Here is a 22,756-nt window from a genome sequence, read left to right on the forward strand (position 1 = left end):
GGGAAGCGTGGGGGGATCATGTGAGCGCGTGCCCATACCCATAATTCAATGCTCCCTGCCCCCCCTCTGCACATGAGCACATGACCGTCCCCTCGTGCTCCCCCCACTTTTTCACACGATGGCATGGTGGGCCCGTTTTTCGCCCTCCCCAGGCCCCAGAGGCTTTCTAGGAGCCTGGGGAGGGTGAAAACAGCCTTCCCCCGTTTCCTGACTTCCTGTGGGCCCGGAAGACCCGAAAATCAGTTGGCTGACACACACGTGCGCGATGGAGCTGAGCTAGGGCAACACTTGCGTGCCCACCGATATGGCTCCACATGCCACCAGTGGCACGCGTGCCATAGGTTCGCCATCACGGCCCTAGACATTTTGCTTTGTGGGTGTTGCTCGGCACAACGAGGACACTGAAGTGGGGAGCAGGGCTTCGACCCTTTATTGAGAAGCCCTGATGATCAGACCATCACAGGCATGGCGGATTGAGTAGCTCTGTAGAAAAGGAGGCATGACCGAGGGGCACAGATAATTGGGGGCTTCGTAAGGGGGTCCGGACAAGCGAAACAAAAATCTCTAAGCTGATGTCCTCCTCCAGATCAATGCTCAACCTGCTTCTTCAAAGTCCCTTGAGTTCTCCTTGGCTGGACAGTCCCTCCTCAAAGCTCCAAGGACTGGTTGATGCCTCTCAACTGGAGAGGTCCCAGGAAGTTGAACCTCAGCTCAACGGCTGCTCTTTTCCAAGTTTCTGCTAGCCTCCTCGGTCCGTTTTTCGGTTTCTTGCAAGCGAACCTGCCACCGTGTCCTCTCTGGTCCAAGAAATGGTCCATCTCAAGTCAACCCAGTTGGGTTCTTCACAAGACCAGGGTATGGGAATAAGTCTTCGTGTCGTAATAATGTCTGCATTCGGTCACCCCCTTCCCTTTCCTACTCCATGGGGAGGCAAGGAACAGGGTGACGGGTGGCTCATTGAGGGGGTGGGGAGAAAGGGTTAGGTGGGGGCCTTGTTAGAGAGATAGGCGATGAGTGCCACCACGGCGCCGATGTAGGTGCAAATGCCAAGGATGATGGACAAGACCGCCAGGGCAAACGTTTGACGGGAGGCGGTCCACGCTCTGGGATAATCGCCTATGGCTGAAGCTTTGTTGGTCTGCAAGGAGTAGGAAGGGGAGAGAGAAAGAAGAACGTCAAGTTAGTGTCCAGATGTTGAGTTCTCCAATAGAAGAGTTGAGTCCAGACGTTGAGTTCTCCAATAAAAGAGAATATTTGGATTGGTATTCATTTGTCAGAATATTTGTGGCTCAGGATTGAACCGAGAGGGTCCTTGTTGCTTTCGGAGCTTGGTGGCTTTCTTTGCAGACATTGCATGACCCAACTAGATAACCTCACTCTAGGGAGTGAGGTTTGTTCTCTGTTTATAAACCCCGCTGCCTTCTAGCACTGATGAGGTTACCTAGTTGGGTCATGAAATGTCTGAAAGATAACCAAGCTGAATGAACACTAAGGACCTCCTGCTTCTCCTTCTGCTCCTCCTCCTACCTCCTTCTAGGACTGATGTTGATACCTAGTTTGGTAATAAAATGTCTGGAAAAAACCGCCAAACTTGGAGAGCATTAAGAACCCCACAGTTGTTGTCATCATCGTCATCCTCCTCTTCCTCCTCCTCCTCCTCCTCCTCCTCTCTGCAAACCCCAGTGCCTTCTAGCACTGATAATGTTACCTACTTGGGCCATGAAACGTCTGCAAGAAAACCACTAAGCTCAGAGAGCACCAAGGAGCTGACAGTTCAGATCCCTATTTTGCATCTTCCCCTGGGCACTTTGGTCTAGTGGTGAAGGCACCTCAGCTAGAAACCAGGAGACTGTGAGTTCTAGTCCTGCTTTTAGCCATGAAAGCCAGATGGGTGATCTTTAGCCAATCCCCTCTCTCTCTCAGCCCAATCCACCTCACAGGGGTGTCGTTCTGGGGAAAAGAGGAGGAGGACGGTGTGTCGGATATGTTTGACGCCTCGCGTTATTTGTAAAAAAGAAAGAAAAATGGGATGGAAATAAATGAAGAAATGATGAAAATATTTCTGCTGGAGCTTCGTGGAGATACGTGGCCTCCAGGTTTAGCTTTTTTTTATTATTATTATTGAAAAAGTTTTTCAAATACAAATTTTCCCCCCTTTTCCCCCCCCTCCTCCCTAACCCCCCCCTCACCCTCCCTTCCCCCTGTGGCTTCTCCAAAATAAAACCCAAATTCATAACAGATTATATAATACTTTACCATCCCTTTGCTCCACCCCCCATACGCTGACCCTTTCTTTCTAATAATATTATTATATCCCCCTTATACTATACATTTCAAAATAACATTCAACTGTAACATTATATAATAACTCCTAATTTAGCATAATAATATTATTATATCCCCCAGTTTAGCAATTTCTACTCATAATCTACCCTTTTCCAGGTTTAGCTTTGATTAGAAGGACCAATCTCTCCCATTTGGTCCCAGTCTGCCTGTCCTGTCCACCTCCCAAAGCTCCTCTGTCCTCTCTCTTCCTTCCCGGTCCTTAACACTCACCTTCTGCGACAGGTAGAAGGCAGCAATGCCTAGTGGCCAGAAGCAGCACAGCATGGAGAAAACCGCCAAACCCAGATAATCCTGAGGCTGCAACATGGAGAAGCTGTTTTCGCTCTCGGTGTCGCTGTCGCTCGAGGAGTCGTTCTGGAGAGGGGTGGGGAGGACACGGATTTTCAGTGAGGACCCCCACGTAACGATGACCTCGTGTTAATGCTGGGTGCCTTGTGCGATGACGTCATAGCAATTTGGGTTGATGATGTCATCAGCCCCCAAGTCACCCTTTGATGATGTCATCAGCCCCAAGTCTCCCTTTGGTGATGTCATCAGCCCCCAAGTTATTCTTTGATGACATCATCATCCCGAAGTCATCCTTTGATGACATCAAGTCATCCTTTGACTATTCTCCAAAGCCCCTGAAGGCAGGACAAGAAGCAACGGATGGAAACGAATCAAGGAGAGATCCAACCTTGAACTGAGGAGAAATTTCCTGATGGTGAGAACAATTTAGAAGAGAAGAGAAGAGAAGAGAGGAGAGGAGAGGAGAGGAGAGGAGAGGAGAGGAGAGGAGAGGAGAGGAGAGGAGGAGATAGAGAAAATAGAGAATAGAATAGAATAGAATAGAATAGAATAGAATAGAATAGAATAGAATAGAATAGAATAGAATAGAATAGAATAGAATGGAGAAAATATAGAATAGAATAGAGAATACAGAGAATAGAATATAGAGAACAGGATTAGAATAGAATAGAATAGAATAGAATAGAATAGAATAGAATGGAGAAAATAGAGAATAGAATAGAGAATACAGAGAATAGAATATAGAGAACAGGATTAGAATAGAATAGAATAGAATAGAATAGAATAGAATAGAATAGAATAGAATAGAATAGAATGGAGAAAATAGAGAATAGAATAGAGAATACAGAGAATAGAATATAGAGAACAGAATTAGAATAGAGTAGAGTAGAATAGAATAGAATAGAAAAACAAGAGTTGGAAGGGACCTTGGAGGTCTTCTAGTCCAACCCCCTGCTCAACCAGGAAACCTTGTACCATTTCAGACAAATGGTTGTGCAATCTCTTCTTAAAAACTTCCAGCGTTGGAGACTTCACAACTTCTGGAGGCAAGTTGTTCATTAATCAGTTCATCAACAGAAGAACTTGCCTCCAGATGTTGTGGATTTTTTTCATTCAACAACATAAATTTTGGGCTCAATTTCAGTCGTACATTGAGGACTACCTTTATTACTTTATACTATAAACTAATTTTTAAAAAAGACTGGGGGTGGGGGAAAGAAAAGAAATATTGCTGCAATATTCCCGTGAACCAGAGCCCCGTTTCTCCTCTCCTCCCCTTCTGGCCTGCCCCTCTTGTCGAGGGAGAGGGTTCAATGCCTCAGTTTCCCTTTTGCACAAAGAATCGAATAAGGGCACAAAACCCACTTAAGCAAAACGGCCCTCCCCTCTCCGAACTGGAAGCCAGATAACTCGAAAAGCTGAGCCAAAATACTTTTCACCAATGCTACTCCCTCGAACCAAAGTAGGTCAGCCTCGCAAAATATCACCGAGATAACAAAGCCGGCTGAATAAATGGCTTTTCATCAGAGCGATTCGGCATTCATAAAATTAAAATTAAAATTAGGACCCACCGAAACATCGGCCGTTTGCACAGGAAGGGGGGTTGCTCAGAAAACCTGTCAGATGACTGTATGCGCAAAAATGAAAGGAGGCTTTGATTCCTGCTATAGACGAATGGCTGCAGAAGTTGATGGGAGTTGGCTGAAAGGGCAAGATTGACTATGGCCATGGGAAGTTGGCCATGGAGAGTTGGCCATGGGGAGTTGGCTATGGGGAGTTGGCCATGGAGAGTTGGCCATGGGAAGTTGGCCATGGGGAGTTGGCCATGGGGAGTTGGCTATGGGGCGTTGGCCATGGGAAGTTGGCCATAGAGAGTTGGCCATGGGAAGTTGGCCGTGGGAAGTTGGCCGTGGGGAGTTAGCCGTGGGGAGTTGGCCGTGGAGAGTTGGCCATGGGAAGTTGACCATGGGAAGTTGGCCATGGAGAGTTGGCCATGGGAAGTTGACCATGGGAAGTTGGCCATGGGAGTTGGCCGTGGGGAGTTGGCCATGGAGAGTTGGCCATGGGAAGTTGGCCATGGAGAGTTGGCCATGGGGAGTTGGCCATGGGAAGTTGGCCATGGAGAGTTGGCCATGGGGAGTTGGCCATGGAAGTTGGCCATTTAGAGTTGGCCATGGGAAGTTGGCCATGGAGAGTTGGCCATGGAGAGTTGGCCATGGGAAGTTGGCCATTTAGAGTTGGCCATGGGAAGTTGGCCATGGAGAGTTGGCCATGGGAAGTTGGCCATGGAGAGTTGGCCGTGGGGAGTTGGCGTGGGGAGTTGGCCATGGGGAGTTGCCCATGGTGGAGTTGCCCATGCTGAATTGTCATAGACCCGTCTCCCTCCCAGCTCCTACCTCCACCTCGGGCAGCTCCATGTCCCCCACCTCGTAGCAAACCGTGTGAATATCCGTCTCGAGGGCGATCTTGCGTGGTAGTTCGCCCGCTGCTTTGCCGTCCCCGAAGGCAGTTTCGATATAATCTTTCTTCCTCCAGTTTTGGGGGTTGCTGCATTTCCACAGTTCTGGGTAGAGCTTCGATTCGGGAAGGTTGGAGGAGGGGACGATGGTCCTGGACAGGCTGCGGGGATTCAGGAGCTGCTTGGGAAGAAGATCGGTGCCGGGGGAGAGCCAGGAGAGGTTGGATGGCATGCGGTGGGACAGCAATCCAGAGGGATCCTGGGGACTGGCCCAGCTGAGCATCCCTCCAGGGAGCAGGGTTTTGCTCGGGGGGTTTCCCAGGAGCGGATGTTGTAGTTCGTGGATATTCTCCATTGTGTGGGGGAAATTCTGGGTGCTTCTTGCTTAAGTGGTCCTCCTCGCCCTTCGGTTACCTGGAAAAGCATTTTTTTTTTTATTATTTGATTTATATGCCGCCCTTCTCCGGAGACTCAGGGCGGCTTACAGTGCGTTAAGCAATAGCCTTCATACTTTTGTATATTTATACAAAGTCAGCTTATTGCCCCCACAAACTGGATCCTCATTTAACCTACCTTAGAAAGGATGGAAGGCTGAGTCAACCTTGAGCCTGGCGAGATTCGAACCTGCAGAAATTGCAGGCAGCTGTGTTAATAACAGGGTGCATTAAACCACTGTACTACCAAGGCTCCTTTGAAAGAGACATCCGTTGCAAAGGGCCGACGTTCCCCAACCTGGCACCCTCTGGAAGCACCGGGACTACATCTCCCAGAATTCCTAGCCGGTACAGCTATAACTGACTTATTTCACTTATAGAAGGTGGTGGCCTAGAAACTAGGAGACAGGGAGTTCCAGTCCTGCTTTACTCGTGAAAGCCAGCTGGGTGACTTTGGGTCAATCACCAGACGACGGTGAGTTCTAGTTCTGTCTTGGGCATGAATGCCAGCTGGGTGACTTTCGGTCAATCACCAGGAGACAGTGAGTTCTAGTTCCATCTTGGGCATGAAAGCCCAAAGGGTGACTTTGGGGCAATCACCAGGAGACAGTGAGTTCTAGTTCCATCTTGGGCATGAAAGCCCAAAGGGTGACTGGGTCAATCACCAGGAGACGGTGAGTTCTAGTCCTGCCTTAGGCATGAAAGCCGGGTGTGTGACTTTGGGACAATCACCAGGAGATGGTGAGTTCTAGTTCCATTTTGGGTATAAAAGCCAGCTAGTTAACTTTGGATGAAACACCAGTAAACGGTGCGTTCCACCTTAGCCATAAAAACCATCTGGGTGACTTTGGACTGGTCCCTCAGTCCAACTCACCTCAAAGGGAGAGTATTATCCATATTCATCCTCTTGATTTATAGCAGTAATTCTGCGAGTCGCAGTGTAGGAAGTTAGCACCCACCCCTCTCCTAGAAGAATGAAATATTCTAGGAAATATTTAAAAGGCAAAATATTACATTTCCCTGGATGAGAAATGGAGAAACATGTTTTTTGAGGCAGGAAGCAGACTCACTCTTAATAGCCCCCACGCTCCTCAATAGCCCACAGCAGATGTCAGCACTTAAACGATAAAAAGATAGCTAGGTCTATTCATAAACAAATGCCCTCATCCAAGATTCAAAAAAGATAGGATTAGCCCTCTACCCATCTAGCAACAGAAGTCACCACGTGGCACCTGGAGAGATTGCATCACCCAGCAAGGCTCAACCAAGCCTAGGACACAGACAACCTACAAAGTTACCTCTGCATGGGAGTCCGACACCCAATCAGAATACAAGCTCAAACTCAAAGTCCATCAGAGGGTATAAATCTCTCTCTTTCTCTCTCTCTCTCTCTCTCTCTCTCTCTCTCTCTCTCTCTCTCTCTCTCTCTCTCCCTCCCTCCCTCCCTCCCTCCCTCCCTCTCTCTCTCTCCCATGTGCTTTTTTTGCCCAGGACCTCAAAACCATGTGGCCCTGTCCACCATTAAACCATCTTTCCAAGTGGCCTCCATGTTTCCAGTGTCTTTCTCCCCGCTTGGAACTGAACCCAGATTTCTTCCAACAGCAGATATATATATATATATATATATATATATATATATATATATATATATATATATATATATATATATATATATAGGCCACCGGGCTCCGTTTGTTGCAACACGTCGTAGCCATCCATAAACAACACCGAGTCCCCCGAGTTTCGATTTTCTATTTTGCTATTTCAGAGGCAAGCTAAGCTTCTGCGAAGGCGAAAAGGGATCTAATCTCCATAAGAAAGAATTTTTTTCCCCTCTCTCTCTCTCTCTCTCTCTTCTGCTTTGCAACTGATACACTCATCCACCCCCCCCAGGAGAGGAGATGATTCACTTCCCATTAAAGAAATCTCTTAACCCCCCCTTCCATCTACAGAGACCCCCCCGCTTTGATTGATCTCCCCCTGCCCAGCTTCTCCGTTACAAGGCCTATCAGATTCCCCCTCTTGTGGTTGGTCTTGTGAATCCTTAAAACCCTGCACCACAACTGACTCTACCGGAGAAAAGACCAGCCAGGATGGGAGATGCTGCTCGGAGATTATTGTCCAAGTGAGGACGTGGCAGTGAGTGTAAATGGGTTTGCGTGAGTGTGAAACAAGACCCCCCTCGCAAACACGAAAGGCCCAGGAAAATCTCTCTTGCCTTTTGCACCCAAATCACGGACAGGAATTGCTGCTGGTGAGGGTTGGGGGAGCTGCTTTCCACCCACCTCCAGCTCCTCTTCTTCCCGGGAAGGAAAATGCAGCTTTGCTAATCGAAGAATTTGTGGGGAAACTAAGAAGTCTTTGAAGGTCCTGCCAGCGAAAATAAAAGCTTCTCCCACCTCCCTAATATTCTAGTGGGTTCAACTGGTGAATGCTTATATTGAGGAATGAATTTAGGGGACTGGAGGCTAAAACATATGAAGAACGGTTGCAGGAACTGGGTATGTCTAGTTTAATGAAAAGAAGGACTAGGGGAGACACGAGAGCAGTCTTCCGATATCTCAGGGGCTGCCCCAAAGAAGAGGCAGTCAAGCTATTCTCCAAAGCATCTGAGGCAGTGGTGGGTTTCAAATTTTTTTATTACCGATTCTGTGGGTGTGGCTTGGGGGGGGCGTGGCATGGGAAGGATACTGTAAAATCTCCATTCCCTCCCCAATCCAGGGGAAGGTTACTGCAAAATCTCCATTTTCCTCCCGATCAGAGGCAGAGAATAGATGGGGTAGGGGCAACAGTCAGAATTTTTACTACCGGTTCTCTGAATTACTCAAAATTTCCGCTACCGGTTCTCCAGAACTTGGTCAGAACCTGCTGAAACCCACCTCTGATTCTGAGGGCAGGACAAGAAGCAACGGGTGGAAATTAACCAAGGAGAGAAGCAACCTAGAACTAAGGAGAAATTTCCTGACAGTGAGGACAATTAACCAGTGGAACTGCTTGCCTCCAGAAGTTGTAAATGCTCCAACACTGGAAGTTTTTAAGAAGAGATGGACAACCATTTGTCTGAAATGGTATAGGGTTTCCTGCCTGAGCAGGGGGTTGGACTAGAAGACCTCCAAGGTCCCTTCCAACTCTGTTATTTTGCTATTCTGACTTTTCTGCCTAATTCACCAAGGGAGAGGCTGGCATGTGTATTTGTGTGTGTGTGGTGTGCGTGTGTGCTGGCAGTACAGTATTTAATCATGCCTGCCTTGTGTTTGACTTGCACAGATGATGGTTTAATTGGAACTGACAAGTTGGGGGTGGGTGGAGATTGCGTCATTCCCTTTGCCTGCAGTGGTGGGAGCGATAGAGATGGACAGAACAACTTGGAGGGATGGGCTCTCCTTTAGCAAGCCATTATGGCTTGTAACTCAACCGTGCATGTAGGCAGTCAGGCCAGGATCTCATTAAGTCTCGATGCTCTTCAACCGAATTGCCCTTTTAAAAACAGCGCTTAAATTGCGGCATGTTTGAAGTGTGGAGTTACGAATTTTAGGGAAAGGAGGCCCCCATTTGCCTAAATTGTGATTTGAGGGCGAGGATCTAACCTCTGAGCCTGCGCAGAGTGTCTTGAGGGCTGACGAACTGCAGACGCTTATGCATCAGGGGTGAGTTCTACTTACCTTTACTACTGGTTCACAACGGTTATAACGTCCATTATAAACCGGTGTTTATAAATTATAAATCCATTATAAATCAGGTAAATCAGTGTTTCACAACCTCAGGAACTTTAAGATGGATGGACTTCAAACTCTCAGAATTCCCCAGCCAGCAATCTGGGAAAGGGTTCCCCTTTATATTTGTAGATGACCATGGTGGTATCATGGCTTCTTGAAAGCCAGTTTGGTCTAGTAGTTAAGGCACCAGACTAGGAAGCAGGAGACTGTGAGTTCTAGTCCCACATTAGGCATGAGAGCCGGATGGATAACTTTGGGCCAATCACCAGGAGACAGTGAATTCTAGATCTGCCTTAGGCATGAAAGCTAGTTGGGTGACTTTGGGCCAATCACCAGGAGATGGTGAGTTCTAGTCCCACCTTAGATCTGAAAGCCTACTGGGTGACTTTGGGCCAATCACCAGGAGACTGAGTTCTAGTCCCACCTTAGACCTGAACGCCTACTGGGTGACTTTGGGCCAATCACCAGGAGACGGTGAATTCTAGATCTGCCTTAGGCATGAAAGCTAGTTGGGTGACTTTGAGCCAATCACCAGGAGATGGTGAGTTCTAGTCCCACCTTAGACCTGAAAGCCTACTGGGTGACTTTGGCCCAATCACCAGGAGACAGTGAGTTCTAGTCCCACCTTAGACCTGAAAGCCTACTGGGTGACTTTGGGCCAATCACCAGGAGACGGTGAATTCTAGATCTGCCTTAGGCATGAAAGCTAGTTGGGTGACTTTGAGCCAATCACCAGGAGATGGTGAGTTCTAGTCCCACCTTAGACCTGAAAGCCTACTGGGTGACTTTGGGCCAATCACCAGGAGATGGTGAGTTCTAGTCCCGCCTTAGGCACAAAAGCCAACCGGATGAATTCAGATCAGTTCCCCCCTCTCTCTCTCAGTCCAACCTACCTCACAGGGATGTTGTTGTGGACCAGACGGAAAGGTGTATCGCATATGTTTGCTGCCTTGAGTTATTTCTAATAACAATAAAGGCAGGATGCCAATGAATAAATAAATCTAAATTTAAAAAGTGAGCTCTGGGCTTTGTTTCTCCCAAACAGGCTGCTGAGAATGCTAGCATACAGCCAATACCAGGGGCGAGAAAGGTACCGGATTCGAGAATTTAATGAGCCCCAACTGAGCCTCTTGCTAACAGAAGTTACAAACAGTTTGCATTAAGTCATTTCAAAGTGCTTATCTCGAGCCGGTAAATGAGATGGAAAATGTGAAGGCGAATGGCTTTTTTTTTTTTTTTTGCAGAATTAACACTGAGTACTGCAATTTATCGATTAGCAAGCTCTTTTGTTTCCCTCCGGTTTTTGTAGGTATTCTGGCTACTGATCATCTTAAGGAATGAGTTATTTTTCCTGTCCCCAGGCCCCCCCCCCACCTTTGCTCCTTTTAATTATCTCCGGCTCAACCGTTTTGGTTCCAATTCCTATGCTTTATGTTCCTCGTACGAGTTCCTTCCTTTGATTTTGTTTTTCCTCAATCAAGAACGGATTGATTCCCTTGCAGCAAAAGAGCTGCGGGATGTATGGGGAGGGAGGCTGTCTTTTTTTAAACAAAGGAAGGGGGGAGGAAGCCCAGAAATTATTAAATCAATCTAGCATCGGAGACAACGAAGTGGGGGACCCACATACTCACATGCTTAAACTTTGGTTAAGCACTAAAGGACAGCTGTGTGAAAAACGAGAAAAGTGCACACTTGAAAGAACGACGCCAAAAAATACACACCCGGGCATCACAAGATCTCAGTCCTTCTTGGCCGCATTCGCACTGACACACAGATCCTGCAGTGCACCATCAGGTTGCCAAAATACCACGACCAACTTCCTGCAATCTGGTGCTCTCCAGCTGTTCGAAACTCCAAGTCCCAGAATTCCTCTGAAGTCAGGGGGATTCTGGGAATTTAAACCAAGGGTGGGGAACTACAGTTGTGGTTCCCCAAAGCAGGGGAGTCCAACCTTGGCAACTTTAAGAGCTGTGGACTTCAATTCCCAGAATTCCCCAGCCAGCTTGGGAACTTTAAGGCCTGTGGACTTCAATTCCCAGAATTCCCCAGCCAGCTTGGGACCGGCAAATACCACCTCTGGCTGGCCCCAGAGTGGGGTGGGAATGGAGATTTTGCAATATCCTTTCCCCTGGAGTGGAGTGGGAATGGAGATTTTGCAGTATCCTTCCCCTGCCACGCCCACCGAGCCACACCACGCCCACCGAGCCACGCCCACAGAACCGGTAGTAAAACAATTTGGATTTCACCACTGATGCGCGCCCGTCGCCCGCCAACCAGCTGGTCTTCAGGTCTCTGCTGTGCATGCATGGGGTGTACATGGGCGGGCATGTGCGCAGGGGCAGGGTGCACGCAGGGGGTGAGGCACATGCACAGGAGGCCACGCGCGCACTGCATTTTGGGGTTCGGGCACACGCTTTGGGCACTCAGTCCGGAAAATGTTAGCCATCATTGGTCTAACTATACTAAAATTACAATCCATTATAGGCTAACCATGATACCCACTGCTGGTTCCCAAAACAAGGACAGATAAATTTCCTGTCGCATTCAAATCCTGGCCATCACTGCTCCCCGCCCCCCCCCAAAGCCAAAATCCAGTTAAATTAAAATTCAACTTTCTCAGTACAAGCTGTGCAACTTTGTTCCTGTGGGACTCCTAGAGGGCTTTAAATTATAGCACAGGGGAAGGTAGAGAAAAAAAGGAATTAACAGCCAGCTTGGATCTGGAGTAGTTCCTGGAGAATGTTCATTTTAGCTTCGCTTCCGTGCAAAGCCCTGGCCAAGAAAACAACACCTCAACGCTTTGGAAAAATCTTTTCCTTCGGCTTGGCCTGAATGCTGGGAGAAGAAGCACAAAACATAGAATAATAATGGAAGGGACCTTGGAGATCTTCTAGTCCAACCCTTTGCTTGAGCAGTAAAGCTTATAGCATTCTGAACAAATGGCTGATGGAGCAGCTGAGTTGTGGATGCTCCATTGCTGCAGGCTTTTTTTTTTATTTTAAATTTGATTTATATGCCGCCCTTCTCCGGAGACTCAGGGCGGCTTACAGTGCGTTAAGCAATAGCCTTCATCCTTTTGTATATTTATACAAAGTCAGCTTATTGCCCCCACAAACTGGGTCCTCATTTCACCTACCTTAGAAAGGATGGAAGGCTGAGTCGACCTTGAGCCTGGCGAGATTCGAACCTGCAGTAATTGCAGGCAGCTGGTTACAGCTGTCTTGTCTGCTTTCAAAAAGAGACGGACAACCATATGGTATTAGGGTCTCCTGTTCGAGCAAGGGGTTGGAATAGAAGATCTCTAAGGTTCCTTCCAACCCTTATTATTCTATGTTCTAAGTTGTTCCACTGGTTAATTGTTCTCACTGTCAGGAAATTTCTCCTTAGTTCTAAGTTGCTTCTCTCCTTGATTAATTTCCACCCATTGCTTCTTGTTCAGGTGCTTTGGAGAATAGCTTGACTCCCTCTTCTTTGGGGCAGCCCCTGAGATATTGGAAGGCTGCTTTCTTGTCACCCCTAGTCCTTCTTTTCATTAAACTAGACCTACCCTAAAATAAAATAATGAATGAATAGAATAGAATAAAATAATAAATGAATGAATAAATAAAATAAATTAAAAAATAAGTACAATAAAATAAGTACAATAAAATAAAATAAGTGCAATAAAACAAAATGAAAGCAAGCTATTCCATTGGTCGACTGTTCTCACCATTAGGAAATTTAGGAGCCTTGGTGGCGCATCAGACTAAAGCGCTGTTAAGTAGCACCAGCTGCCTGTAATTACTGCAAATTCAAATCTCACCAGGCTCAAGGTTGACTCAGCCTTCCATCCCTTCTAAGGCTGGTAAAATGAGGACCCGGATTGTGGGGGCAATAAGCTGACTTTGTATAAAAAAAGAACACCGCTTGGGGGGGGGGCGAAAGCCCTACTAAGCAGGTATATGGGTGGATGAATGGATGGATACATACCCTGTTTCCCCCAAAATAAGACATCCCCTGATAATAAGCCCAATTGGGCTTTTGAGCGCATGGCAATAAAGCCAAGCGCTTATTTCAGGGTTCAAAAAAATGTAAGACGGTCTTATTTTCAGGGAAACACGATAGGTAGGTAGGTAGGTAAAGAGAGAAATCGAGATGATAGATAGATAGGTAGGGAGAGAGAGAGAGAGACAGGCAGGCAGGCAGACAGATGATGGATGGATGGATGGATGGATGGATGGATGGATGGATGGATGGATAGATGTGCATAGATGATAGATAGATAGATGGCTGGATGATAGATAGATAGAAAAATTACTTTGCCTAGCCAAGCTCTCTGGGAATATCCGTGGGGGTGAGCAGAAACCATCTGCTCTCCAGCAAAATCTGATTCAACAACCTCCCCTGCTTTTTACTGTCTGGGGAGGGGCCTTCAGAAGTGTGTGTCTGCGTGTGTGTTTTTCTTTGTTGGGGCTTTTGTGTGTGTGTGTGTCTGTATGTAAAGCACCTATCAACCCACCTGGCGATGGGGCTACAGGTAGCTGAGCCACCGGAGGAGGCACAGGCCGTAAGTTGACTTCTTAAGAGGCCCAGAAAGGAGGAGGGCGAGCGGAATTTGTGAGTCATCAGAAAATCATTTCCTGGGAGAATTAAGCCAAATTGTGGAGTGTTTCCCCCCCCCCATCTCTTCATCGCCAGCAATTTCTCCAAGGCATTATTATTATTATTATTATTATTATTATTATTATTATTATTATTATTCTTTCTTCTTCCCCACTTCCCTGCAGCATCGCTAATTGCGCTTACGTATTCAGCGGATTTTTTTCCTCCCGCTTTTCAGAGTACGGCAGCTATTTCACAGAAGTAAAAATAGGACAAAAACCTCTTGGCTTCGTGCCGAAAACACGCCGGGTATTTGTTGGGTTGTTAAAACCTCCCCCACCGCCTGTCCCCCCCCTCCCCTCCCTTAACACCTGTCGCTATCTAGAGAAAGAGAGCTTGTGGGTCCATCAAACCGGATGCGAGGATCAACTTCCAAAGCTAACCGGAATATCAAACCAGGATAGATCTGAGAATAGTAGTTTGGGGCGTCGCGTGGCAAGCAATGTAGGCTTGTCTGAATCAAATGTTTTCAGGGCAGCCTAGCCGGCCTGCGTTGGGTCACAAATTTGTTCGGCGTAGCCGGAACTGAGCGCTCCTCCACCCCCATTCACACGAAGGTACTTCTCCCTCGGCACAAGAGGTTGTGTGAAAACGTTAAGAGTGTGAAAGATAGTTGTCATTTGCTCAGGGGCAAAAATAAATAAATAAATAAATAAAACAACCCAAAGTCAATCCTAGCACCGACGTAACACGAAAGAAGAAATTTTAAATGTTTTAATTGGTTTGTATTTTTAATTTTGGGCCAAATTTATATATATTTTAATTGTTTTTTAATATTTGTATTTTATGTTTTTTAATTCTGGCTGTACACCGCCCTGAGTCCTCAGGGAGAAGGGCGGTATATAAATTTAAAATAAATAAACTCAGATTTATGTCAGGAACAGAGTTGGAAGGGATCTTCGAGGTCATCTAGTCCAACCCCCAGCTCAGGCAAGAGGCCTGTACTTAGGGATTTGAACCGCCGACTTTTATTTATTATTTATTATTTATTTTATTAGTTTGATTTATATGCCGCCCTTCTCCGGAGACTCAGGGCGGCTGACAGTGCGTTTAAGCAATAGCCTTCATCCTTTTGTATATACCTGCTTAGTAGGGCTTTTTGGGCCCCCCCCCAGCGGTGTTCTATTTTATACAAAGTCAGCTTATTGCCCCCACAAACCGGGTCCTCATTTTACCTCCCTCGGAAGGATGGAAGGCTGAGTCAACCTTGAGCCTGGTGAGAATTGAACTCGCAGTCATTGCAGGCAGCTGGCAGCTAAATATTACTTTAACAGTAGTTTAGTCCACTGCACCACCAAGGCTTTTCTGATCGACAAGCTCAGTGTCTTAGCCACTGAGCCACCTAGTCATGTCGACAGGGCTAGGAATGGGGAGGCTCAGTTAGACCTCGTTTCTGACTAGGAATGCTGGCTTAAAATGATAACACTAGTCACTAGTCGTTGCAATGGGTTGCTTTTGCAGGCCGTACGGATTTCAATTACGTCAGTTTGGGATATTATTGGAGGGGTTTAAAAAAAACAAAAAAGTTAAATTTGAGATGTTTTCTTCTTAAGCAGCTCCCTCCCCCTTCTATGCACCGTTGGTGAAGAGCATTAGTGCCAAAGGGGGAAAAAAACAGTCACAAACAAACGTTTAAACTTTATAAATATTGCAAAAACAAACAAACACAAGTCTTAAAATGAGGTAGCCTTTTTCTGATCACTCTGGCGATTAAAACAACCTCTTGAAATTCCTTATGGCCAACGGCACCTCTGGGCAACAAGGGAGTTGCAATCCAAGCCGGAGCAGGGAAAGGATAAAAGCCGAGTCGGAGGGAACCTTAGAGGTTATCTAGTCCAACCCCTGCTCCGGGCAGGATTCGACAAATGGCCCATTCAGCCTCTCCACCGAAGGTATCCATTGAAGAAGACCTCGCCTTATCCAGTGGCAGCCTGTTCCGCCGGCTGGCTGTTCATCGGTTTAGGGTTAAAAGACCTTCCGACGGAAACCCCAGGTATTCCCTTGCCAATTCTTGGTGGCAAGAATTGGCAAGAAGCCTTGGTGGCGCAGCAGACTAAAGCACTGTTAAGTAGCACCAGCTGCCTGCAATGACTGCGAGTTCAAATCTCACCAGGCTCAAGGTTGACTCAGCCTTCCATCCTTCCGAGGGAGGTAAAATGAGGACCCGGATTGTGGGGGCAATAAGCTGACTTTGTATAAAAAAGAACACCGCTTGAGGGGCCCCCCAAAAGCCCTACTAAGCAGGTATATACAAAAGTATGAAGGCTGTTGCTTAATGCATTGTAAGCCGCCCTGAGTCTCCGGAGAAGGGCGGCATATAAATTGAACCAATAAATAAATAAATAAATAAATAAATTCTAAGAATGGGGTGGGGGGTTTGTGTGAAATGGGGCTGGCTGTAATGAGCATAGGTAGAGGACATGAAAAGCCCAAGAGAAATGGGCTTTTGGGTCATTTTAGGGAAGGAAACTGAGGGGGGGGTATCACTTTCCCCTTCCCCAAAAACTGGTCCATGCTGGGTCAGAGAGACTACAAAGTCCCTGCTGGTCCTCAGTTCTCCAGGACTCCCCAAGCTGCTCATCTTCATCAACCCAGAAGAATCCTTGCTTGTGATCCTCCACGGATCACCACCCAAAGGGGGGTGGAATAGATGACCTCAGTATACCCCTGCCTGCTCCCTTAGCTTAATATGGGGCCATCCCAGAGCCTTCTTGCTCCAACCGGAGAGATCCCGCGTGTGGGCTCCTTCCCCCAGGGAAGAAGCCAAGTCCAAGAATTTGGGAGAGACCCCCGTCCCCCATCCTCCTCAGCCCCCCCATCCTTCTGAGCCCCCCCATCTGCTTGGAGAGTGTCAAAATCTCCCGAGGTAGCAAAGAAGCGGCTTGGCGGCTCTGCTTTGACCGGCCAGCCTAGCGGTCAGCGGGCTTCGGGGTGGGCTAATTGGGGAGGGGGTCTCTGGTGACAAAAGGGTGGGGGGCACGAGGTGGACGGAGGGCATCCAAACCGATCCCGGAGCGTTTCCCAACAGACCCGCCAAGACGCGCAAAACTCACCGCGGTCTCCCTCTCCTGCGCGCTCCAGCCGGAGTTCCACGCGCGGTTGCTAACCCGGGTTTAGCGGAACCGCGTGGCTGTGTTTTCGCTCCAGCCGGCCAGCATTCACACAACCCACCCGCCTCCTCGGGACAAACGGCGGAGCTTGGTCCACTCCGCGCCCGACCGAGCCCCGGTGGCGACTTTCACACCAGGGAGGGAGGCGGTGACGGAGAAACCCCCGAGTCAAGGTGGGTGGGAGTGGGGGATCCCGGGGAACGTGTGAATGGAGAGAGGGAATCGAGCAAAGGAGAGAAACCGCTTCCCTCTTCTTTCTCGGGGTGGGGTGGGGGTCACGACAGGAAGGGATCCAGGCGGATCCACTCGTGAACCACCCGGGGCTTCTGCTTCCTTGGGGGTGGGGAGAGAGGAAAGGATCCAAATGGATCCACTCGTGAGTCGCCTGGGGCTTCTGCTTTCTTTTATGTGTGTGTGCGGGGGGGAGAGGAAAGGATCCAAATGGATCCACTCGTGAGCCACCCGGACTGCTTTCTTCTGTGGGGGGGGGGGAGAGGAAAGGATCCAAATGGATCCACTCGTGAGTCGCCCGGGGCTTCTGCTTTCTTGTGTGTGGGGGGAGAGAGGAAAGGATCCAAATGGATCCACTCGTGAGTCGCCTGGGGCTTCTGCTTTCTTGTGTGTGGGGGGAGAGAGGAAAGGATCCAAATGGATCCACTCGTGATCGCCTGGGGCTTCTGCTTTCTTGTGTGTGGGGGAGGAGAGGAAAGGATCCGAACGGATCCACTCGTGAGCCTCCCGGGGCTTCGTCTCGCTGCTGTGGCCGCCGGAGAGAGCGAGAGAGACCCCCGATCGTGCGAAGCGGAGTTTGGAAACGCCGGGAAGACGCGGCGCGTGGGAGATCATCAGCTCCGGGAACGGCTGGGGAGCCTGGGCGTTGTAGTCGGCTGGCGGGGGAGCCTGGGCGTTGTAGTCCGAGGGCGCCAGGAAAGGGGGTCGCACGCAGGGGGCTTGTAACCCGGGCTGAGCCTGGGAGGGGGGGGCCGACGGGGGGGGGAGGCACTCACCGCTTAGTTGCCGGCGGCGTCCAGGTGTGGCCAGGTAAGGCTTGGCTCGTCCGCCTGCGGGGCAGCGGGCTCCATCTCCCTCGGCTCGGAGGGGGGGTCGGCAGCTGCGTGGAGAGACCCCCCCCCACCTCCAGCCTGCTGCTGGCGAGGAAGGAGGACGCCGTGGCGGGAGGAGGGGGGGAGGCGGCGGCGGGGGTCTCTCCCCTCCCTCCCTCCCTTCCCTCTCTCTCTGCGCCCAGCCAGCGGCCAGGTGTATGTGGGGGGGCGTCCCTCGCCCTCCTCGGCCAAGCGCCCACCGCCGCCGCCTTCCTTTCCAGCAACCTGGCGCCCGCGGCACAGATGCGCACGGGGGGAGGGAGGGAAGGAGGAGGAGGGAGGGAGGGTGGAGCCTCCCCTCCCCCCAAGATCTGGGGCGGGCAAGGGTGAGGGGGGGTCGTGGGTGGGTGGGTGGGGGAAGAAAGGCTTGCTCGGCTCCGAGCCAGGAAGGGAGGCACAACGACGGAGTCGCTTTTCCCAGCCTTTCTTTGCGGCCCCTCCCTTTCTTGGGGGGGGGGGGGAGGAGAGAAGTCTGTTTGCCTGCGATAAGCACAACCTGGGGATGGGTCCCTACCCGAGGATGGAGAGGGAGGGAGAGTAGAGACCCCTCCCACCCCACCCCACCCACCCCCACCCACACCTCTAACCAGACTTCGTTGCCCCCTTCCCGACCCGAAGGGATCCTTGCCCAGCTTAGCTGGGATCGAGCAGGAGCGATCCACCCTGGGTGAGGTTTCTTAAACTAGGGCAGACCTGGGAAATGAAGCGAGGGATCCTTTCGACCCCTTTTTCCCACCCCCTTCCCCCTCCCCCAAAACCCTCGCCTTTCCCTCGCAGGCTCCGAGTCAAAACGGGGACCGATTCACACGTTCCTTCGACCCGCTTGGGAAAAGTCTAGGAAAAAAGGCAGAGGTGGGGTAGGGATGTGTGTATATTGTGGGGGTTAAATAAACCCCTTGCAATCCCGGCATCGCTGGACTGGCCTACGCATTTCAAACCGTAGGAGGGGAAAGGAGACCACCCAGAAATCCCGTCGGGGAAATTTGAAGAAATCCAGAAAGGAGGCACCCTCCCCGTCTTCTTTCTGAAGGAAAGGTTTATGATGTCTATCGGGGAGCCTAATGGGAGGTGACTGTTTCCTCTTTTTTTTTTTTAATAATAAAAAAAAATCTACTGACTGGCTCTCCAAACTCGACATTAAACTTTGAAATGTTATTTCTGTTTTCCTTTTAGGTTTCCTTACTGCTTTTTTTTAATTGTTTTTATTGTTTTTTAAACCTGTAAAAAATGAAGTGCTTTAATACTGCGCGTGACCAACCGTACGCTAAATAAAATAAATTTAATAATAATTTTAATAATAATAATAATAACCCAACATTGTGCTTCGGATAAAATCTATCCCAGGGCAGGGCCGACACAGCCTGGAGGTAACCAGGATTGCTTAGACAGTAGAGGGAGGGGGGGAGGGAAGGGGGGAGGGAAAGACAGACTCTTCTGAGACGTTTGGCTTTTCCCCTCCATTCTCCCTCTCCAGTCCCACTTCCCTCCCTCCTCACCCGTAGCCTCCCTTCTTCCATTCGTCCTGACTTATTAATCCTTCATCCTGACCTACTTTTCTGCCTGCGCGGCTCTGGGTGACTCAAATCTCCGGTTTGGCTTTCAAGGAGCCAAGAGAGCCAGCCTGGTCCTTCCCAAAGCTCCTTTCTTCCTTTCCAAGCCCACTGACTGCTCCCCCCCCCCAAGTAGGGCATCTCTTTCGGAGCCCTGGAGAATGGAGGAAGGAAGGGGACACACAGAGAGAGAGAGGGAGGGGGAGGGAGGGAGGGAGGGAGAGAGGGAGAGAGAGAGAGAGAGAGAGGGAGGGAGGGAGGGAGAGGGAGAGAGAGAGAGGGAGAGAGAGAGGGAGGGAGGGAGAGAGAGAGAGAGGGAGAGAGAGAGAGGGAGAGAGAGAGGGAAGGGAGGGAGGGAAGGAGAGAGAGAGAGAGGGAGGGTGGGAGAGAGGGGGAGGGAGGGAGAGAGAGAGAGAGAGGGAGGGAGGGAGGGAGAGAGAGAGAGAGAGAGAGAGAGCGAGAGAGCCCCCCACTCCCTGTGGTGAATACCTGCAGCTATCCGGGTTCCTTGGGTGCCAATCTTTGTGGTTTGTGGTTGTAGCCAGCAGGAGACAAACCAGCATCCCTTTCGATTCGCAGGGAGGAAGGGATGTCAATAGAAGAGAATGTTCATATGAACTGCAGGGGTCTTTGGTGGTCTCTGAGCTTGGTGGTTTTTCTGGCAGACGTCTCATGACCCAACTAGGGAACATCATCAGGGCTGGGGCGGTTTGTGGAGAGGAGGAGGAGGAGGAAGAGGAGGGGAAGAATAAGAGGAAGAAGGAATGAAGTGAGGAAGAGGAAGGAAGACTGCGAGGTCCTTGGCGCTCTCTGAGCTTGGTAGTTTTCTTGCAGACATTTAATGACCCAACTAGGAAACATCATCAGTGCAAGAAGGGACTGTATATAAACAGAGAGAAAACCCCACTCTCTTCTAACATTGATGATGTTCCCTAGCTGGGTAATGAAATGTCTGCAAGAAAAAAACCAAGCTCAGAGAGCATCAAGGATCCCACAGTTGTCCTCCTCCTCTTCCTCCTCTTCCTCCTCCTCCTCCTCCTCCTCTCCACAAACCCCACTCCCTTCTAACACTGATATCGTTCCCTAGCTGGGTAATGAAACGTCTGCAAGAAAACAACCAAGCTCAGAGAGCATCAAGGACCCCACAGTTGTCCTCCTCCCCCTCCTCTTCCCCCTCCCCCTCCTCTCCACAAACCCCACTCCCTTCTAGCACTGATGATGTTCCCTAGCTGGGTAATGAAACATCTGCAAGAAAACAACCAAGCTCAGAGAGCATCAAGGATCCCACAGTTCTCCTCCTCCTCCTCCTCCTCCTCCTCCTCCTCCTCCTCCTCTTCCTCCTCCTCCTCCTCCTCCTCCTCCTCCTCCTCCTCCTCCTCCTCCTCCTCCTCCTCTCTACAAACCCCACTCCCTTCTAGCACTGATGATGTTCCCTAACTGGGTAATGAAACGTCTGCCAGAAAAACCACCAAGCTCAGAGAGCACCAAGGACCTCACAGTCCAACCCCGAACTACAAATATTCTCTTCCGGCCGAGCCTTTCCAAAACGTTCTCTCTTTATTTTCTCTTCCCGAACCTTTTCCTGATGTTTTGGAGAACCAGAACAGCCGTGTGATGGAGACCCTGGGCAGGCCAGGAAAGACCAATCCAGAGCCCTCATTCTCTGCTTTGCTGGCCCAATAATATGTTTCGAAGCTGGGGAAAAGTTTGCCCCATTATTCCATGGGTCTCTTATTATTAAGAGAACTCAATTCAGTACCAGCCATTTTATTTCTGGGAATCCCACAGTGAAAGTTTCCATCCAACGCCCGTATTAAAAAAAAAATCAAGCTTTTTGCAGCTTGAAGGCTTTAATTGTGAGACAGGGTGCTGGGAATCGACGGCCGCTGCAGGCAGGCAGATTTGGGGAGCCATTGTTCCATAAAGATACAGAGCAGGGATACACCAGGTTGCAAAAGGCTGTCTTAATTATCCGTGGATTTTTATTTCAGCAGAAGTTGTATTCAGAGTCAGCTCAGATGGCCCAGGGTCTATTTCACGATTTTAAAGCTCAGAGGCTCAGGAGATTCAGGCTTCCTCTTATCTGGGGTTTGCAATATATCTTAAAGTTGGCGTGGGTGAAGATAAGGTGGGGGGAGGGAAACGTGAAAATCCAAGCCGCAAAAACAAAAGCGTTTGTAAAACCATTTCTTTCCTGACAATATGCTATTGGTGATGCACGTAGGTTCTCCAGGAGCTCATTTGCAGCTTGCTGTATATATATATATATATATATATATATATATATATATATATATATATATATATATATATATATATATATATATATATATAAAATAAAATGACGTGCATTGTGTTTCTTTGCTTCGTGTAGTGTGCAACATGTTCTCTCGCTGACAATTCAGATGGTTTTTCTCTCCCCAATGTTCTTGTCTGGCGGAACTTAACCGAAATGACAAAGGCAAAATAAAAAAACCTTGGAGGGGGCTCACACCCTTCGGTGGCTTCACGCTGGAGTTTGTTTGCACCCCCAAAGGCGGATGGGGGGGATCAATTTGGTGTGAACCAGAGTGTCACAAAAAAGAAAACAAGAGTAAAATAAACCCTGCGTGAAAAAAAAAAAGAAAAAAAAGGAGAGAGGTGTGATGATGAAGCTTGTTATCGTGAGCTGAGGTGTCTTGTCTTGGCCGAAACTAGGTTTCAGCTCAGTGTGTGGGTGGCCGGGGTGTTAATGCAGCTTTGCTCTTAACTGCAAGGTGGGTGGGATTGATGAGGCTTCTGGAAGTTTCTTTGCCGTGGCAGGAGGGCAAATAAGGAGACTTGCTGACTGCATCCTTTGGAGGTGGGTGGTGGGTGGTGGGTGGGAGCAGCTCCTGTTTGAGAGGAAGAGGAGAGAAACGATTGGATTGCAGCCGAGCAAGAGAAGGGAGTTTTCATTTGTTCGTGGAAAGGGACTGGGATGTTTCTTTTATGGGATCTGGCTGGGGAGTGTTTCCCTTTTCGGTCTGGTTTGAAGAACTGATGTTGTGAAAAGAGAGAGAGGGAGAGTGGAAGGGAGGGAGGGAGGAGAGAAAGAAGGGAAGGAGGAAGAAAAAAGGAAGGAGAGAAAG

The 22,756-nt window shown here is 49.0% G+C and overlaps 2 protein-coding genes across 7 annotated transcripts in view; one reads left to right on the forward strand and one right to left on the reverse strand.

Moving 5' to 3' along the window:
* EXOSC5 (exosome component 5) overlaps positions 1–22,756 on the forward strand; it is a 58,371-nt gene that overhangs the window by 28,037 nt on the left and 7,578 nt on the right. The gene's annotated exons all lie outside the window — the stretch shown is intronic.
* Positions 408–18,472, reverse strand: TMEM91 (transmembrane protein 91). 6 transcript variants are annotated; one of them, XM_034438062.3, is made up of 6 exons: positions 18,001–18,328; positions 6,401–6,492; positions 5,666–5,716; positions 5,031–5,506; positions 2,557–2,700; positions 408–1,138 (listed from the first exon to the last, which is right to left on the reverse strand). In XM_034438062.3, the coding sequence occupies exons 4-6, from the start codon at positions 5,445–5,447 to the stop codon at positions 980–982; spliced, it is 720 nt and encodes a 239-aa protein (XP_034293953.1). In that variant the 5' UTR covers positions 5,448–5,506; positions 5,666–5,716; positions 6,401–6,492; positions 18,001–18,328; the 3' UTR covers positions 408–979. The 6 variants fall into 6 exon arrangements, with proteins under 6 accessions (XP_034293953.1, XP_034293952.1, XP_087732837.1 ...); XM_034438061.3 differs by lacking the exon at positions 6,401–6,492 and having other exon boundaries at positions 18,001–18,472; XM_087876711.1 differs by lacking the exon at positions 5,666–5,716.

This window comes from Pantherophis guttatus, chromosome 10 (genome assembly GCF_059756535.1).
Source record: "Pantherophis guttatus breed Tessera chromosome 10, ASM5975653v1, whole genome shotgun sequence".
In the NCBI taxonomy this organism is placed as follows: Eukaryota; Metazoa; Chordata; class Lepidosauria; order Squamata; family Colubridae; genus Pantherophis; species Pantherophis guttatus.

Coding starts and splice junctions, on each gene's coding strand:
- TMEM91 (XM_034438061.3), bottom strand. CDS start 5,447: ATGGAGAATATCCACGAACTACAACATCCGCTCCTGGGAAACCCCCCG. Junction 2,701..5,030: donor TGGAGCTGCCCGAGGTGGAG/GTAGGAGCTGGG, acceptor ACCCCTCTCCAG/AACGACTCCTCGAGCGACAG. Junction 1,139..2,556: donor CCTTCTACCTGTCGCAGAAG/GTGAGTGTTAAG, acceptor TACTCCTTGCAG/ACCAACAAAGCTTCAGCCAT.